Source organism: Anas acuta, chromosome 24 (genome assembly GCF_963932015.1).
Source record: "Anas acuta chromosome 24, bAnaAcu1.1, whole genome shotgun sequence".
NCBI lineage: Eukaryota > Metazoa > Chordata > Aves > Anseriformes > Anatidae > Anas > Anas acuta.
The window spans coordinates 7,382,805-7,400,965 of record NC_089002.1 but is presented as its reverse complement, the minus strand read 5'-3'; the positions used below and the strand labels follow the sequence as shown (position 1 = coordinate 7,400,965).

General features: G+C 38.2%; 1 protein-coding gene across 4 annotated transcripts in view; it reads left to right on the top strand.

The window, feature by feature from the left end:
• The window catches only part of TRIM33 (tripartite motif containing 33), a 31,525-nt gene that overhangs the window by 3,566 nt on the left and 9,798 nt on the right, over window positions 1–18,161 (top strand). For 3 of the 4 annotated variants that reach the window (XM_068659821.1, XM_068659820.1, XM_068659822.1), the window contains exons 2-11: window positions 6,825–6,943; window positions 7,050–7,197; window positions 9,345–9,477; window positions 12,301–12,417; window positions 12,674–12,788; window positions 13,544–13,690; window positions 14,195–14,312; window positions 16,364–16,608; window positions 16,836–17,000; window positions 17,870–18,070. In XM_068659821.1, coding sequence (XP_068515922.1) covers window positions 6,825–6,943; window positions 7,050–7,197; window positions 9,345–9,477; window positions 12,301–12,417; window positions 12,674–12,788; window positions 13,544–13,690; window positions 14,195–14,312; window positions 16,364–16,608; window positions 16,836–17,000; window positions 17,870–18,070 — 1,508 coding nt within the window. The remainder of the gene's footprint in view (window positions 1–6,824; window positions 6,944–7,049; window positions 7,198–9,344; window positions 9,478–12,300; window positions 12,418–12,673; window positions 12,789–13,543; window positions 13,691–14,194; window positions 14,313–16,363; window positions 16,609–16,835; window positions 17,001–17,869; window positions 18,071–18,161) is intronic. The other variant, XM_068659824.1, reaches the window with a different exon arrangement.

The window sequence follows — 18,161 nt, the reverse complement described above, 5'->3', positions numbered from 1 at the left end:
TCTATTTATGTCCTGAAAATCTTGGTATGAATTAAATTTCAATCTCAATTAGTAAAGTATTTTAAAATAAAATCTGTTGTTTGAGGACATTCTAGGGTGGTTTTTGTTTTGTTTTGTTTTTATAATATTATAGTTGTCTGCAACTCTTATAAATTTATATTCTTTATTAAATATTATGTGTTAGTTCTATGCATGTGTAGTAATGATATAAGCAAGCATTGTTTGCATTAAAAAAAAATAAAAAGGGAGTTAGAAGTGGAACTTGAAAGCAGTTAAACTTTTTATATTCAGACAAATGGCAGCCTGATGGTGTCTTTCGCTTTACCTGTGCGGTTATTTTCTGTGTCTAATCCGTGAAACTAGAACAGGGGCTTTGATGTGTGGCTATTCCGAAACGTGTATTTGCACATTTAAATTTCTGGCAGAAGTGAGTATTTTGCATATGCAGTAACCACTATTGATGCTGTCAGCCAATAAACGAAACCTGGCAGCAATTCATTCCTCAGAGGACCGCGCACATGCCAAGTTTGAGCTTAAAACGGAAGTTTGAGTTGTTAGATTGCACAAGTGCTTGCAAATATTTCCTGAACTGTGAAGCTTTAACATCGTTATAACAAGGTAAATATCTGAAAGGATTTGGGAGTTACTTAATGCTTTTGTGTTGGGAACCAGCCTGATACCTTTCAACCAAAATAAAAACTGTTTAAAAGCAGGTGTCTGGAATGATGCTGTTCTCTCAACTAATAGTAAGGGTTGTGGAAGGGTGGTGACTCGGCTGTCTGTGGATGTTTTGGTAAAGCCTTAGGTTAGCTCTAACCGATGCAGTAACTATCAACAGGAAATCTAATCCATTTCTTTAAAATTGACGTTCTTGAAGGAACAGGGAATCAGAGCAGGTGGTCAGGGACCTGCAGGTGTCTTGCTCAGCCTCTTGCCAAGCACAGGCGCAGTTAGAGGAGAGGAGGGTTGGTTAAGGCCTTGTCCACGTGAACTGTGACCGTCTACGAGGACGGTGACTTTATGGCTTCGCCGATGCGTTATGGCCATCCTTGTTGTAAATATGTCAAACATTAAGGTGACGCGCGTTCTCCCTTTCCTCACTTGCACCTGTTACTCCTTCCACTGCACGCCTCCGGGAGGAGCTTGGCTCTGCCCCTGTGAGCCCCGCTCCCTGAAGTCAGGAAGCTGCAGGCAGCGGCGAGGTCCCTGGCACGGTGTGAGCAAAGCCGTTTGCTCCAGCCGTAACCTGTACGTGCTGGGTTCCAGCCTTGATCACCTTGGCTGCCGCTGCTGGGCTTGACCCTGGTCTGTGAGTGTGTGTGCTGTACTGGGGAGTCCCAAACTGGACCCAGTACCAGTTGTGGTCTCCCAAAGCGCTCGGCAGGGGAAAGGATCACTGCCTGGGCCTGTTGGCTGTATGGCTGATGCAGCCCACGATGCTCTTGGCCTCTTCTTGCAAGGACATGCTGTTCACTTCAGTCAACTTGTTGTCCACAGGTACTTAAAACATTATATTTTTGGGTATTAGAGTAAAATCAAACATAATTTTTATATTTAGGCTATGGATTTGCTTGAATATTGTGAAAGTACTAAAGAATTGAAAAAGATTTTCATCTTACAGACCAGAACTTATGCGGAAGGAGCAGGATGTTAGTTAAAGATACAAATTTTAGTATGTAAGTAGGGATGTTTAGGAATGCAAGTGTTTAGGCTCAATTTCTGGATAATCGGGAAGAGAGATACTTTGAATTTGATTTAAAACTGCTGGAAAGACTCTGCAGGTTAGCACACCCATGAAAGGGATCCAGCAATGAATGGTGCAACTGAAGTGCAAAGTACTTCTGTAGCACCTTATCCTTTGATTGTGGATGTTTTCACTTGGGAGTTACGTTACGTCTGGTTGCATTTGTTCTGTGAGTATCTTCACAAATGCTGACTCATTAAAAGCAAAGATAGGAGGCATTTTATGTGAATATGCCATTTGTGTTTCTTCAGCATCAGTGTTATTCCTAAATGAATAAACTTTATTGGCTGTGCCGTGGGGTCACTGTGGTGATCACATGTGAGTGCTGCTTTTTGTGATAAAAGCCCCCAGTTTCACCTATAACTGGGTTGACCTGAGGGGAAGCAGTTGCATCACATGCTGTTGCTGAAGTGTGTCTCAGACTCCTGACTTATGCTCTAATATTTGTCTCTTGCTCATCAGCTGCTCCCTTGGTCAAAGTTCTTGGCTCCTGAAACCGTCCCCCTTCTTGTTTCGGACGGTCTTAAACACTCGGTGAGATGTCCTGCGTGCCAGTGCTCTGTTCAGAAGCGTGTGCTGGTGGCACAGGTACGGGTGCATGGGGTTATCACACCTTCGCCGATGGGTAAAAATTGCCATCATTTACTCATCTTTCAAAAAATGACAATTAAGTACCCTTAATCAACGAGGAAAAAGAAACCTGTAAATGTCTGCCTAAGTAGGTGTCTGATGGCTTGGTGTTACTTTGCTCTTACATGATTTACTTGGTATTGCGTGCGTTCTTCCAGTCTTACCTGTTGTGATTTGCTGCTGTTTGGCTTCACGTGTTCATGTACAAAGTGACTAAGCTGCATCCTCTTCTGTTTGGAGGAGAAAAGGTGGGAAATCTCCTCAGGAACATGCTTAAAAGAAACAATGACATTCTGTTGAAAATAACCCTGTGCTGCGCGGTGCGAGCAGTGATCTCCTTGCCGCCGGCAGTGCTCTTTGTCCTGTTGCCCGAAGGCTGTCGTGGAATTACAGCTTGAGGGGTTTTGCTTCCCATTGTTGCTTCTTTTCTGTAAGGTTTACAAAGCATTTGGTTAAGCTGTTGTGTGTTTGCTTTAAGTTGATCACAGCGCATACGGATCCTTGAGTTCGGAAGCCTCTGGTAACAGTTAGCTCCGTTGCTGTAGCCAGGATCAGGTCTTCAGAGAGCAGACAAGTGGTCGTGGCTAGCTGTGGCTGCGTCCTCCCTCCCGGCTTCCCCTTTGCTGCCTGCCAGCCCCGTGCTGCTGGAGGCTGCCGGCTGGCGTCCCTCTGGCCTTTGTAAAGAGACCTGGGGAGGGGGCGAGGGGAGCGCAGGGCGCAGGTCTGGCCAGGAGTCGTGAGCTGATGCTGCCAGCTCAGAGAGCCTTGCCTTGTCTGCACGTGGTCTCTGAAGCACCTAAGGAACATCCAGGAGGGAATTTCTGGAGGTGTGGGGTTAGGAGCAAACGTGATTTAGAAAATTCCATCTTTTATTCCTTCTTGTGCAAAAGCAGTAGAGCACGTACTGTTACTGGGCAGAACAGGCCTAGCAAAGCTGTGCTGGGGACAGATCAGCCGATTTCAGCGTGTTAGAAGTGCTCAGAGTAAGAATTCCACAACATCAGGTTGGAGTGGGCATAACATCCAAAGGCTTGACATAAGCTTTCACTAGAAAAAGTTTTTTCTAGTTTGCTCCTACGAGATTGGAAGCATAGGGAATCAAGCCTTTTCACCTCCATCTCTGTGAAAATGTGTGTATTAGGACTAAAAATGTTTTTCAATATTAAATTCCTAATTTAAATCGACACAGAAAAATCAAGTAGTAAGTTCTCCTGTAGTGTAACTAGGAAGATACATTATTATTATTTTTTTTAACATAAGAATTTTCTTGGGTTGTAGCCAGCGGTGAAGCCTGGTCTATCTACTTGTTTACATAAATATTTGAGCCTTAGCTTGTCCCAAAATGTATTCTCATAACATTTTTATCATTAACTTTGTTAGCTCACAAATTATCTTATGTTTTGACATAGATAAGGATTTCTCCCCATTTCTCTTTTCTGTAAATGCAGTTTCATCGTTATTTTCCCTGTTTTTCCTTCTTCCCTCAAAATTAGAGTTGTCTGTATTTTTTCAGCGGTGCAGTTTGTTTTTTAGTACTAATGATGCATTAATTTGGTTTATATTAGATTAAAAGATTGGGATACGTCAAGTGAGTATGAGTTGTACAAAAGCTCGTGTAATATTAGAAAGCTATCAATATAATAATTAATATAATGACATAATAGTAATTGAGATGTGAAAATGAAGTCAAATGCTGAATGAGAATGGTGAGGCCTTTTCGGAGGATTGTGATTTTCATCTCCTTTGAGAGATGGTTAATGCTGAATAAGGAACACAATCATCAAATGAACGATGTGCATTACAGGCGTCCTATTACAGAATTTCTAGGTTGGAAGAGACCTCAAGATCATCGAGTCCAACCTCTGACCTAACACTAACAGTCCCCACTAAACCATATCCCTAAGCTCTACATCTAAACGTCTTTTAAAGACTTGCAGGGATGGTGACTCCACCACTTCCCTGGGCAGCCTGTTCCAGTGTCTAACAACCCTTTCGGTAAAGAAGCTCTTCCTAACATCCAACCTAAACCTCCCCTGCCACAACTTAAGCCCATTCCCCCTCGTCCTGCCACCAGGCACGTGGGAGAATAGACCAACCCCCACCTCACTACAGCCTTCTTTAAGGTATCTGTAAAGAATTTTTCTGTAATTTTCTGTATTTATCTGTGTTTTTCTGAATTTGTCTGTAAAGAATTTATTGCTGCAAGGCTGCCGTGAGCTCCTCACATGCAAGTATGCCTTTACCCAAATAGGATTCTATTTACTAAGCAGTCTCTTGTGTCTAGGGATTATTGTAGTTAAGGTGAAAATAAATGTCACTGTGGGAAAGCAAGCATCTTCTTGAAATACACTTCTCTAATCGTATTTCAATAGAACCTTGCACGCGGCTTCTATTTAGGACTCAGATCTGCGTGCTCCAACCTCGGCAAGCAGGGCTCTTGTGGATTTGCCTCCAAACCTCTTTGTCTCTCTCTGCCAGGTGCAAAGCGCTGGCAGCACCTTGCATCAACGGGTTTGAATGTATGGGGGCAAAAAGCAGGGGTGCGGCTGTGAGAACAGCGTGTGCAAACAGCTCTTCCCCCTGTCCTTTGGGACAGAAGCAGTGGACAGGGTGGAAGTACCATGGTCAGAATCCAGCCAGTGAGTTGCCAGATGGATCTCTCACTTCTGGCAATGAAAGGCTTGATTTTATTCAAGCCTTCAGTGCTTGTCTAGTTCAAAAAAGAAAACAAAGCCCACCTTAGGGAAGTGCTCTGCATCTGTAGAACTTGACTATGCATCGTAGAGACTAGAGATCTTGGGCTTCATTTTTTTTTTCTGTAGTATTTCCCGTGATTAAACCACAAGAACACTAAAAGTCAGCTTTAGCTGTGGTCTGGTTTAGATGGAATGGTTTTAATGGTAAATGTTTGAAAGTTTTGTTCTGTAAGTACATCTGCGTACAATCTGATAAGTGGCTTTCATACAGTGTTCACTGAAATAATCTTCTTTCAGGAGTAAGAAAATCTCAAGATTCTGCATGTGGGTGAGACTTCATTGTGTATGTGGAAGCTCTTGTACGTGGAGGGACTGATGCTGGTTTTCACATCTCGCTCTTGAAGAGTGTGTGTTTTGATGAGATAGGGAATTCTTAGTTGGATTGTTGCTCTGCAAGAAATCGTTTGTGTTCTGAAGAGATCATTGTTAATTTTAACACTTGGAAAAATAATAATTAGCTACTAATATAATTAATCTTCCTGAAATAAGATCCAATGTTATAACTGCATATCCACAAAGGAGTTTTACATCATTTAATTGCATTTACTTTTCAAAGCATCACATGTCCCATTGTACAAAAATCCTCAAACACTTTGAAAGCATCTCCTTGAAAAAGGTATTCCCAATGAACGTGTAGGAACTTGATTTAAGACTGGATGACATTTCTGGGAAGGAAGAGATAACTGCCACCTTAGTGCTACGTAAGTGTTCAAACATTAAATGGAGGTGGTACTTAGAACACCTCTAAATGTTAACTTGGTTCCTGCAATAACTTCTTTGAAGTTCAGCTGAGGATTTAGAACTGTGATTTAACAAGTATGGAGGAAAACAAAGTAGACCTTTTGAAGAATACCAGAAAGGAACTAGTTGTCTTGATACCTAGTGTTCAAACTGTGTGTGTGTGTACATTTGTACGGATATATGCAAATTGGTTGGGTGTTGCCAAAAGGCAGGTGCAGTTGGCCCAAGAAAACTTTTTGGTAGAAACTTACACATTTATTTGCTATTATTTCTGCCTTCCCTCCAGAATGTTGCTTGAAAAAATCCTGAAACATTCATATAGGGCATAATGCCATATCTGCCTCCCCAGCCTGGTGGAAATGGGCTGTTAGAAAATATCCTCTGGTGTATCAGGGAGACTGTTGTGACACTGTAGTACTTTGTAGATGTTTTCTTGAATGTCACTGAAGTCATACCTCATGATGTGGGCACACTTCTCTTAGTGCTTATTTTGAGACAAATTGGAAAATAGATGGTTACAAAAAGTAACAAAGGGATGTCTTGAGTATCACAGAAAAAAAAAAAGTTGGGAAAAACAAATTGTTTTCCCAGAAGTATAGTGTGGTGATTTTCTTGGTTTTATTTTTTTGGTCTTGTTTGTTTGGGAAAATCTGTTGCATGATGTATAAATTATCAAAACTTAGTTTCTTCTGAACAGGTGTGTGTGTGGTGCTAGGGTTTTCTTGTTTGTTTTAGTTTTGAGATGTTTCATTTTGTTTTGATTTGTTTGTGAAATCTGTTATACATGAGTAACAACATGTTTTTTAAGGGTAAAATCAATTTTGGAATCTGTGTTTACCCAAGTGAAAGAAGCAGTCTGAGGGTGTTGTGTTCATTCTCGCCGTCTTTTAATTTTGGGCATGATGGTTTCCCATTCATTTTCTTAAAACTAGGAAATATTTTCTGCGTTGCAGTTGGTGTAATCAGATGTCCAATATGCCGCCAAGAATGCAGACAGATAGATCTGGTGGATAACTACTTTGTAAAAGACACATCCGAAACACCAAGCAGCTCTGATGAGAAATCAGAACAGGTATAACACTTTCCTGCTTGCCAGAATTCATGTGCTATTTTTGTTCCTGTGTTACGTTAATGCTTTATAAGAAAATTATGGTAACTGACTTTAATTCCCCTTGTAGGTGTGCACAAGCTGTGAAGATAATGCTAGTGCTGTAGGATTTTGTGTGGAATGTGGGGAATGGTTGTGCAAGACCTGCATAGAAGCTCATCAGCGAGTAAAATTTACTAAAGATCATATGATCAGAAAAAAAGAGGATGTATCTTCAGGTGAGTGTTTTGGTATCACTGTAGGAAAAATATTTTTTCTTTGGCACATGTGAAGAAAGAGAGGGAGGATTATTTAGATACCTACCAGCTGCCTGGCTTTCCTGAAAGACTCGGAAAAAAAGCTGCCAGTGCAAAACTAGTAGTTCTAAAAGTAAAGGAAAAATAAATTTTAAACTGAAATGGCTTATTTGCTATTACTTTGTACCGTTTGATGTTCTATATAGAAACTATGCTAAGCACAGAAGAAATGTAATAAAACTGTCATATTTAGAAAGGATTTTGATCAGGTCTTAATGATCCTTTTACTTAATAGAATAAATAACTAAACGGAGTGGTTGGGAGCTGGAGAGCACTGACATCATGCTAGTCATATCCACTGGCCAAGGAAATGAAATTATCCATTTTGCTGTACTTTGTTATAAGGAGCTATTTTAATTCACCCAGCAGAAAGAAAAGTATATACAGATAAGCTTACATTCATATTCAGTATAATGGTACGGTTACATTGATATTGCTGTGTAAATGTGGAATTTTAATTAATTTTCAGGTTTTATCTCTTGGTTAGCAGAAATTAACAGACATAGTGGGTAGGCTGCTTGTTTAAGCATGCAACTTTATTAGGAGTTTTTAATTCCTAAATTATCATTTGACTATATAATTTGCAACTGACTGAAATACTGTGGAAAACATTCTCAAAACAGATGAAAGGTTGCTCCCCCTTTTTGTAAAGGGGATAGGTTCAGATTTATTCTCTCTCTTCAGCTAAAATAAATATGATCTTCATGATTGTTCTTCATGATTGGGCCATTTCAAAGGAGTAATACTGCATTGCTTTCTGTCACTGCTTTTGGGAAAATTGTATTACTAGTTAGAAATTTTTAGTTCCTGAGCTTAGTTCCTGTGGATGACAACCTTGTTTCACTCGCTCTCTCAAATAAACTTAATTTTTGGAGAGGCTTCTCTTTATGTCTTGCTGGGTGTTGTTTCATATTACATTTAAATGTATTAACCCTAATAAGCAATAACCAATTAACATAAAATCAAATGACAGAGCGCTACAAAGGATTACTGACTTCTTTCATTAGGATTGTCATATTGTGACTGTCAAGGTGATAATATAGCCCCTTTTATGCTTCTGTAACCTGAGTGAGGAGGTGCCCCAAAATAACTGTTCCAATGTAGTAAGCTTCCTACTAGAAATTCGTGTTGATGTTTATGGAGATGGAATGTGGCAAAAATGTAACATTCCTTTAGCATACAGCCATCCCTAGAAACTGTTGGTTGTGGGGAATGGCTATTCATTACTTGCTCAGCAAAGCTTTTTCCCGTGTTTGTCAGAATGTATGGTATGCCTTGGGGACTTCAAAATTCAGTTAAGGAGCATCAGCTTTAGATTCATGAGCTTTCTTCCTTTACAGTAATTTGTGTGATATAACAAGCTTCAAAAATGTTTGAGACTACAAGGAAGACATTTGTGTTTACTTGTTTTAAACCTTACCTGATCTATCTTCCAAAAGCTGCTTTCATCTGGGTCAAGCTCAAAAAAGCTATAGAATACCATGTATTTTAGTAAATTCATGACCGTTTTTTGGACAATAAGTTCTATGCGATTAAGTAGATAAGTAACTCAGTTTAGTTGGAGTTTAAGTAACTCTAAGACTGGTTAATAATGTCGCCTTGCATTTATCACTTCAGTTGCATATGACTTAATGAGCTTTATAAAGATTTTGAAGTGATAATATAGAAGACCTATGGGTGTTTGATAGTATAAAAGTTTGAGAGGTTTGGTCCATCCTTTAGAGTGTCAAAGGGGATATTGCATGCAATTTAATCTTTAAATGTATACGCAAGCCAAATGATTGTGTACAAACAGGCCTTGTGTTCTTACAGGTGGCAGTGTCTTTTTGAATATTTTTGGTAGGGAAAGAAATTCCTTCTTCCATCTCAGTACAACGGAAGTGAGAACAGCTATAAAACACTGGCACTGTAAATATTTTAGTGAAAACATTCACGGTAACATTAGAACAGGACTATCACTGTCTTTGAATTCTTGGTTGTTACTTACTTAGCTTGGAAGTTAGTATTTGCACTTCATATTGTCTTAAGTTTTGTTTTAAAATGCAAAAATGGTTTGTTTCTAAAAACAGAGGCCGTGGGAGCATCTGGTCAACGTCCTGTTTTCTGCCCTGTCCACAAACAAGAGCAGTTAAAACTTTTCTGTGAAACATGTGACAGGCTGACATGCAGAGACTGTCAGTTACTGGAACACAAAGAACACAGGTACTCACATTACCATGTCTTGTTTCCTGTGGTGTGCTTTCTTAGAGGAAAAAATGACATTGGTTTCAAACAGTGTCTCTAAATACTGTTGTATGTACTCTCTGTCAGATTGAAATGATCCCGTGCAGAGGAGAACCTGTGTGCAGTGCTGAAAACTTTTAAAACTGAGCTATGTCAGGTGTCTTAGGACTGGACTCGAAACAACATCCTCTGAGGTGATTTGGTGTGATTAAGCTGTTACCTAGCCTGGCATTCACCAGTCACTATGTTCAGGACACAAGTAAAACACTTAAATAGGTGTTAGAGCCCTGAACACCTAGTGCTATAAAAAAGCAAAAATGATACAGTGAGTCACAGATGTGGTAATTTTTTGAAAAAAAATGATGTGGTAGTCATTCAATTTAGGGTGAGTTTTGTAAAGGGAAGGAATACGTTTTGCAGCATAGATTAATGTATTTTTCTAATATAGAGGGGGGAAAATGGAAGAAAAATGGCTTTAGTTGGTTTAAAGTTGCCTCATTCCAACTAAAAAGAAAGTATGGGTTTTGTCTCAGGAGCTTGCTTTTTTCTTGCTGCTAGAAAAAAGTTTGAACCTCTCTTATGATGCTTTACAATTTACTTCTCTTTAGCAACTCTCATATGTTTGAAAAAGCACTTGGCAGTGATATAATAGAACCAGGGGAGGAAGTACATATCAGCAACTTGCAGCACTGCTTTATATAGGTGCTCTACAAGTAACACTTCTCTAAAGGTGCTTGACATTATGATGCAGTACAGAATTTACCATTTATTATTTTTTTTTTACTGGAGCAGTGATTAATCTCGTAGGCTGCTAGAGCAGCCTAATGGAGAATTTTCACCTTTAAAATTAGTACCATTTAGAATATTAAATTCAAATATTCCTACTGTGTTCTTTTGTAGGCTTCATCATAAATATTCTGAAGGCACTCCTGTCTAGAAAGTGCGGTCTCCTAGGATTTGTTAACTAACATTTTCTAGTTTCTTTGCAACCATGCCTTGTGCTTGATGCTAACTGATTAATAATCCATAAATGGATTTTAATTTTTCTACTTATTCATTCTTTCAATAAGAGAAGACAATGCTTTGCTATTAACATACTTTGTTGTAGAAGAATATTTTAAAAACTTTTATCTGAATTACAGGTAGTTAGGGTGACTGCTTCTGTCTTGAAGTAAAACTGCTTTTTATGAAGTTCACCAAATCACTGAGGGAAAACCATGCCAAGTGGAAACAATGATTGATTTTAATCTTCTATTTACTTCTTATTTGACATCCTACTAGTTTGCAACAAATGAGGATGTTGAATCACTGTTTCAGTAGCAACATGGCACAATGATCAGAATTTCAAGCGAAAGAATTGCTGGTGATGCAGAAAGCTGACAAGCTTTCAGCAGCCTAATGGAGTGGGATTCATCTCTAGTGTAGGTAGTTTTCAGTTTGCATACTTTGGAAGCTTAGATGTAAGCTTCTAACATTGAAACTGAGGAATGTAAACTCATTGTTCAACCCTGTCCCTTGCTGCTACAAACAAAATGAACAGGAGCACAGCTGTGTCTTCTCTAAAGAGAAGTCACAAGACTTCTCTAAAGTTTCCTCTGCTTAAGGCTCTGTTATCATAACTGTGAGCTGTTTGGAACTGAGAAACAGTGTTAATAGAAATTTGATCATATATTCAGTCTTTTCCCATTATATTAGATTGTAACGTTGTAGATTTTGATACTACTTTTTAATAAATTTTGATTTAAAATAAAATAGCAACTTCCATTTCAACAGTTGTTGCAAAGAAAGCACAGGTTACTTCTGCTCAACGTATGAGATGCTTCACTTTTATTGTAGGAGTTTTCTGCCCATTTAAATGTTGAGATTTACTATAGTGAAGAAGGGACATTTGTCTGTTACTAAATTATACTTGAACATGAAGTTTACTCTACAGACAAGAATTGGCAAATAACTGGTAGGAATCCTGGCTACTGGGGGGAATCTTGATAGTTACACAGTTGACAAGAAAGAATTGAAACTCTTGGAGCTGCTTAATTCCCCCCTGTCATTTTCAACCTAGCCATTTTGTTTCTGTTGCATTGTTAATTCATCTTGTGATGTGTGTTAGGAAAATGTGTTTTCATGAATTTCTCGTGTTGTAGCTACTTGCACTGTTTTAAGGTAAAATAATACCTTAAAGAAGCACCCTGGAAGCAGTAGCTGTTTGGTTGTGCATGGAAGTGAACAAAATGTTCCTCACTTGGAAGTACCTTTTACAAAAAAAAAATTTAATAGGATTTTTTTTTTCAAATTAAACTACTTTAGTCAAATTTGAGCAGTATTATATCAAGTGAAAAACCTTTCTTGGGATCGGATTTTTTTTTTTTTTTGGTATAAATGTATGCTTATTTTTTGGCTGTTTTTGTTTAATGAAAGAATATAACTTTAAAGCTATTACTGCATTTTCCTCATCTACTGTTACCAAAATCATTTGTCAGACTCTAAAGATTCTGATACCTCTCTTAGCTGGTCTTCCATAGCTTGATATCTTGTGGAAATGATGCAGTGTGTTGCCTCCATGTGTAGATGAAATTAAGAAGTGACCCACAGAGATCCAGTCTTCTGGACATTAACAGAAGATTTTATTGGTACTGAAACATTTTGCAAATTGATCTGGATACATGTAATCTGATTTTTTTCTAATTTCAGTCATATTTTTTTCAAAATTTGCATGGGAGCTAATAGCTTTACATCTAAATTAGGAATCCTTGTCTTCAGCACATTGCTCCTTGGTAACTGAGATCTTCTTTTGCATGTGAAAAGGTATCAGTTTCTAGAAGAAGCTTTCCAGAATCAGAAGGGTGCAATCGAGAACCTGTTGGCCAAACTTCTTGAGAAGAAGAATTATGTAAATTTTGCAGCTGCCCAAGTTCAGAACAGGTAAATAATCTAAAATGATTAACTATAACTATTACATTGTAATGTTTTCTGCCTATGGCGAAGATTTTCTGGCTTCGCTGAGAATTCAGTGAATTTCTGCAGAATATGATTGGATTATATAAAGGTTATGATTATATGCTGAGCCAAGTGCAGGTGAGATGCTAGTTTTCTTTGAAATGTTGTGGGAAGATGGCTGTGGTGGTTAGTAGCAGGAGGCATAGTATAAAGCGCCTGACAATGCTTTTCTCTTTTTTAGGATAAAAGAAGTAAATGAAACTAACAAACGAGTAGAACAGGAAATCAAAGTGGCCATATTCACGCTCATCAATGAAATCAATAAAAAGGGAAAATCTCTCTTACAGCACCTTGAGGTACAGTCAGTAATAAAAGTAATAGTGTTGATTCATTGTTCCCAATCCCCTGTTGAGAACTCTCATTCCATATTTGAAAACTGTTTGGTGTGAGTGCAGGTTTTGCAATACTAATATTGCCTGTGAATGATGTGTTCTTGGAAGTTTATGGAAGTTGAATGGAAGTGAAATTTTCCATGAGATTTTCAGCTGGCAGATTATCAAAGGTTGAGTATTTCTCAGAAGTGAGGCTGCTAAGTTTATCTGCTGTGTTGAGGAGGTATTAAATGGCATTTTTCTGGTTGGGATAGGGGGCTGGTGTTCAGAGTGCCTGGCCACCTCTGTTGCTGTCTCTTTCTGCAGCTCTTGTGGTGGCAATTGCAGGAATGCCAGGGCATCACCCAGTACTGAGCTGGCACTTGCTGGGTCCTAGTCTGGGTCACTCCCCAGTTCTCTGTCATGCTGCCATGACCCTGGCAATATGAGGACGAGGGAACTGATCTCATTTTATATTAGTTGAAACTTTCTTGGGATAAAGCAGAGGTTCTTACTTGAGCCCACTCTTTTCCCTGCACTTTGATACGTATAGGAAGAATGATAGATTGAAATAATAGAGCATTATTACCTGATGGTTTTAGCTACTCTGAATATAAGCTTTAGTATAAGTTAATTTGCTTGTGACATTTTTCTGTTATGCTGGGAGAACTGTAAAAGTGGTTTATATTTCCCTCTTAATCTGGAGTCTTCATTGTAATAAAGTTTTTATCTCTTCATAGAATGTAACAAAGGAGAGACAGATGAAGTTAATACAACAACAGAATGACATCACCGGTCTTTCGCGACAAGTGAAGCATGTGATGAACTTTACTAATTGGGCTATTGCAAGTGGCAGCAGTACTGCTTTACTGTACAGTAAACGACTGGTAAGGAAACATTCTTCAACTTGTACGGTACAGAGAATGCTTACTCAAAAGAAGTATCATGTAGCTTCACTAGATTATATCCAAGGAAGAGAAAATGACTTGTTTGAACATCATTTAAAAAACAAAAAGAACACTCCTATAACAATGGAATATATTTCCCCAATTGTACATGTTTCATGTGTAAATTAAGGACATAACAGTTTTATTGTAGGAGTGAGGTAAAGCTCTGTAAAGGCACCTCAGTGTTTCACTTGAGTCATTGCAGAAAATTTGTAAAAGTACTTTCATAATCCTTTGGATACAGTTAAAAAAAAAAATAAAAAAATTAGTCGTATGGTTTATGGTTTTTGTGGTAAACTGAGTGTCTTTTTTAGGCTACTAACAAAACACATGACTAGTCCTTGTTGGTGACTGAGAAGTCTAAACTTGCTGGGCAAGGGCACTCTTAACATTCTCATTCTTTATTTCGTTGTAATCAACAGTCTTGTTTTTGCTTTCCATTAGATAACGTTCCAGTTACGTCATATTTTAAAGGCACGTTGCGATCCTGTCCCAGCTGCCAATGGAGCAATACGGTTCCATTGTGACCCTACATTCTGGGCAAAGAATGTCGTCAATTTAGGTGAGAAAATTCTGACTGTTCACTCTCTGTTACTTGAAAAACTATATTGAGTTAGAGGTGCTCATCAAATATGAATGAGTTGGAGTGCAGTGCATCTCTTAATGCAGAAGAGCAAAACTCTCTTGATGTTATCTGTATCATTATCCATATAGTCCTGATTACCCTCCTTGTCTTGCTCTCTCCTATTACCAAAGCTTCTTCTACAGCATTTTTGGTTCCCAATAGGAATGGTTCTAGAAATGGCCCTTTTCCATCCTCTTTTTAAGGTCGTTCTAATGGTTAGTGTAATATGCTTGTGCTAAATGAGTGCTTCAGTTTCTGAAAGGAGCATTTTTGGAAGTAAATAGAATCAGTTTTGCCAATGTGAGCTTCATATTTATCTGCATGTGGGTTATGTACAAATGTGTTGGAAGTTGTGTGAACAAACATAATTAGGACAGTTGATAGGGTCTTGAGTACCAAGCCAGTCCATGTTATTGCTGGAAAGGTAAGTGAATTCAGAAGCAATGTTTAATTAGTTTTGTGTTCTAAGATTTCTGACACAATTATAAAGGTAAAGAAAAAAAGAAAGCTTTAAAATGAGAAATGGCTTCTGTTCATGTGTGCTGTTTCTTGCAGTTCCCACAGCAGTAAGTTACAGCACCATAGCTGTAACTTTTTGTATATTTGGTAGTTTTTCCCAGTATACCTGTTTATTCCTTCTTTTCCCTAAAGCATTAACTGCCTTGGGAATGTATAATATTTTTGAAGAGAGGGAGGAGCTTGGAGGGGTTGTTCTGCATGAGTGCTTAGTGACAGCTGGGATCACTGAACATGCAGTTATGATTACTGCACATAGCTGACTGCTGTTAGATGCAGTAACACATGTGCTCTTGTGACAATGTAAGGTACTTAATATGTTAGCCTCTTTATTATCCACTTATCCTGCAGCAATTTAATATCAGTTTGTTTTTTTCATATGAATCCCACTATTATTTATAGTTTTCAGAGAACAGGTTTTGAATGAAAGAAAAGGTGAACTAGAGTGGGGAGAGTACAGTGAGACAGAAGTATTTATTAGCATCTGTTTTCTGTTCCTGAAAATTCTAGTAGAAAATTTGATTAAAATATCACCTTTCTGATACTTTCCTGATGCTTTTGTGTGTATTCAGTTCTTGCTCAAAGTCCACTAGCCAGATTTGCTGTTTCTGTCCTTAGTCGAGGAGGTTTATGTTCACGATAAACTTTTCATCATGTCAATAATGTTTTAAAATTGATGCTGTTCCTTTGTGGCCAGTTGCTCAAGCAATTTTTGAGTGTTGTTAGTCTTGGGGATTAATCAAGAAGGAAAAAGCAGTGCTTTCAAGAACAGAGCATCAAATGTTTGGCTAGAAACCAGGCAGAAAAAAAAAAGCTTATATAGGAAGTAATATAGAAACTACCTGCCTTGTTAAAAAGCTACATGCGGATTCCAATGAGTATATGTTCAAAGTCAAAAATCATAATTTTGCCCTTGCCTTTTAAAAATGGGATTAGACATATGTAGAGGGAATATGATCCATCCAACTGTATCAAGGCAGTACCCAGTTTTAGCAGTATTTTGTGTTATGCTGGTAGTATATCCTGTTCTTAGAGTCATGCAGTGATGGGACACTCTTCTCCCTTGATATCGTTTCCCAGTTTTTGCTTCCATACTTACAGAAACTTTATGCTGAATGTGTTGTTTTTTTTTTTGTTTTGTTTTGTTTTTAAGATTATGTCTCTTGTCTTGTGTGATTGTGGTGAACATGAAGAACAGTCATGTCTGTTTATGAAGCTTTGCAATTACAGTTCTTTCAGTCTTTCCTCACATGTCATATTTTTAGTTCTGTAACTTATTCTCTGGGTTTTCTTTTTGCTTCTCTCTCGTGTATGGTTATGGAGACTTAATAAGAAAATTCAAACTTAAACTGCCTTGTTACTGCAGCTGTCAAAAAATCAGTTAGAAACGTCTGACTGTTCTGCGTTTATTGACCTTTGGATGATAATGGAGATCAAACTGTTCACTACTTCTATTTTGTTTTATTCCTTAGGTAACCTTGTTATTGAAAATAAACCAACTCCTAGTTACACTCCCAATGTAGTGGTTGGACAAGCTCCTCCAGGAACAAATCATGTCAACAAAACTCCAGGACAAATTAACCTAGCACAGCTTCGACTTCAGCATATGCAGCAACAGGTGTACGCACAAAAACATCAGCAACTGCAGCAGATGAGGATGGGACAGCCATCTGGGTCAGTTCCCAGACAGACAGGTCCTCAAATCTTACAGCAGCAGGCAAGTTTCTTGTATGCTGTTATTTCACATTAGACCATAATACCAAGACTTTCAAAACAAATCAGTTTATAAACATGAAAATCTTTTGAAATTTGACATGCTTTAAATATGAGAGCTATTGGCTTTTCTTGGTGTTATGTATCTAGTAAACCTACTTCTGTGGAAAGAGATTGGCTTCTTTTTTCCATGTTAAAAGCAAAAATTTTAAAAAACAAAAACCCTTGCAGCCTCCCAGGTTGATCAGCATGCAGACCATGCAGAGGGGTAACATGAACTGTGGGGCTTTCCAAGCACATCAGATGAGAATGGCTCAGAATGCTGCTCGTATACCAGGAATACCACGCCACAATGGACCACAATACTCCATGATGCAACCTCACCTTCAAAGACAAGTATATCCTGTGTACACGCTTCATTTGTGCCATTGTGCCAAACTTTCATTACAATAGATGATACCTCCAGCTTTAAATGTGTTTATCTGTAACACAACTCACAGCTACACACATTTATATGCTTTGCCATGTTGCATACTGTACTGTGACGTTTTTGCTGCTGAATGTAAGAAAACGTAAACATGAAAAATTAAATGAATTTTCGTTCTGTCACTAAAATGTATTGCATTTTAGTTCTGGGAAACAAAACATTTCCATTTTTCGCTTTTAGTGGCATTCAGTTTCTGGGTTTCTTAAAGAATAGTCAGCAATAGTGAAATTGAATGTGATGTAATTTAGAGTTTTTTAATGAAACCAATATCTAAAGTGTTTTTAAATTCAAACCTGAAGCACGATGCCAAGCTCTGCATATCATTAAAAACAAAAATTATTGCCAATGTTAACATGACTGGAAAACCAAAATGACTTTTTAAAACTTGGAGCATATACTCTTTTGTACATAGACATATGGACTCTAAAGTTGTCTTTGGATGAAGTCATTGCTTTAAGAAAATATAACTGTATATGAAAATAATTTGATATAAGATCACGAAAAATCTGTACTGTGTATTTAAATATCTAGCCATATAAAGTTCTGTGTGTGTGTTTTTTGTTTTTTGTTTCTTTTTCCTTTCCAAGTAAATATATACAGCAGTTGGCTTTGCATTCAGTGCTATCGGGTTATGTTGATAGAATGTGGATTTATATCCCTCCCCTACCCACCATTTTTGTTGAGGACAATCATATAATGTACATGTTGCAATTTTACTTGCAGAATGGCTATACAATTTGTCTCTAATGCAGTGGTGGTCTCTTCTCTTTTCCTACAGCATTCTAACCCTGGACATGCGGGGCCATTTCCAGTTGTTTCTGTGCACAACAACACTATTAATCCAACTAGTCCCACTACTGCAACAATGGCAACTGCAAACCGTGGTCCAACAAGTCCGTCTGTTACAGCAATTGAACTCATTCCTTCTGTAACAAATCCGGAGAATTTACCTTCCCTGCCAGATATCCCACCCATCCAGGTCAGTGGAGAAAACCAGACAATTAGGCTGTAGGTGAAGCAATGACCTGCCTTACTTTCTGTATCTTTTTTATTTGTTTATCAGTATTTGT